General features: G+C 70.8%; 1 protein-coding gene across 1 annotated transcript in view; it reads left to right on the forward strand.

The window, feature by feature from the left end:
• Positions 1–243: 243 nt before the first annotated feature.
• MNEG_1559 (hypothetical protein) overlaps positions 244–1,266 on the forward strand; it is a gene marked incomplete at both ends in the record, with an annotated part of 2,179 nt that continues 1,156 nt past the window's right edge. The window contains 3 exons of the mRNA XM_014049963.1: positions 244–338; positions 565–664; positions 807–890. Of these exons, the coding sequence (XP_013905417.1) occupies positions 244–338; positions 565–664; positions 807–890 (279 nt within the window). The remainder of the gene's footprint in view (positions 339–564; positions 665–806; positions 891–1,266) is intronic.

The following is a 1,266-nucleotide window of genomic DNA, read 5'->3' on the forward strand; positions in this document are numbered from 1 at the left end:
GGGTCACCCTTAGGGCCACAGCGCTGGATGTGGCTATCTAGGAGGGGCATTTGCCCCCGCGGGGCCTGAAAGCCTGCACAAATGGCGGTCTGCTGCTCCCTTGGCCACACCTCCTGTCAAGCGCAATCCCTGGAGCATTCGGTGGCGTGCAGGCTCACGCACGGACAGGGCGGCGGCGGCGGCCTTGACCGCTGCAGGGAGGTGCGGCCGCCGACGCTCGCCGACCTCGAAGCCGAAGCTCTGATGCCGACCAGCGTGGGGGGCCCCGCGCCCATCAGCTCGCGCCAGGGCCGCGACAAGCAGCGTTACACGGAGGATGGCGCGCGCCTGGTGGCTGGGTGAGCGCAGATCGATAGATAGAGCATAGGGCGGTGGTCGCGGCGCGCTTGCAGCGAGCTGCGTGCGCTTTATGTGCCGCTTGGCAGGAGCGGCCGCGAGGCGGCTGCTCGCTCGCGCCGATCCTGTGGGACAACGAGCTGCTGCTCTGCTCTCCGCCGCGCCTGTCCCCGCGAAGGCGCGCTCGCGCATTCAGCGCGCGCTCATGCGCAACCCTGTTTGATGCAGGTGCATACCAATCCGCTACAAGGGCGCCCCTGGCTGCGCCGGCGACGTGGAGGTGCTGCTGATCACCAGCAGGGGCGGCAAGGGCTGGGTGTTCCCAAAGGTGCGCGCGTACACGGCCCGGCCGCCACGCTTGTGCAGTCGACGGCCCCTGTGCCACCGGGCCAGCGCTGCATGTGCCCGCGCGCCACGCCGCGGCGGTCCGCAGGAGTGCCCGGCTGACCAGCCGCCTCGCTGCCTTGCAGGGCGGCTGGGAGGATGACGAGTCAGTGGAGTCTGCCGCGAAGCGGGAGACCGTAGAGGAGGCCGGCGTCAGGGGGGCCATTGAGGTGAGCAGCGGCGCGCCGCGCTGCACACCCCGTCACTGCCCGACTACGGCGACGGGCGCCCGCGGCTTGCCGCCCCCGCGGCGAGTGGCCTTGCGCTTCTGCCCCTTCCTGCGGCGTTCATCAACACTGCAAACATCGGCCTCACATCGCTGACGCCCCGCGCCACCCCTCTGTGCGCGGCCCGCCGCCCTGCCTCCCTCAACCGCCTGCTTCCGAGCAGCAGCCGCAGGTGGGCGTGTTCAGCTTCCAGAGCAACAAGCAGGCCAGGGTGGACACCGCCCACCAGGGCCGCTGCGTGGCGCACATTTTCGTCATGAACGTCGGGGAGGAGCTCGCAGAGTGGCCCGAGCACCCGCAGCGCCAGCGCCGCTGGGTG

This window comes from Monoraphidium neglectum (assembly GCF_000611645.1).
Source record: "Monoraphidium neglectum strain SAG 48.87 unplaced genomic scaffold scaffold00158, whole genome shotgun sequence".
Taxonomy (NCBI): Eukaryota; Viridiplantae; Chlorophyta; class Chlorophyceae; order Sphaeropleales; family Selenastraceae; genus Monoraphidium; species Monoraphidium neglectum.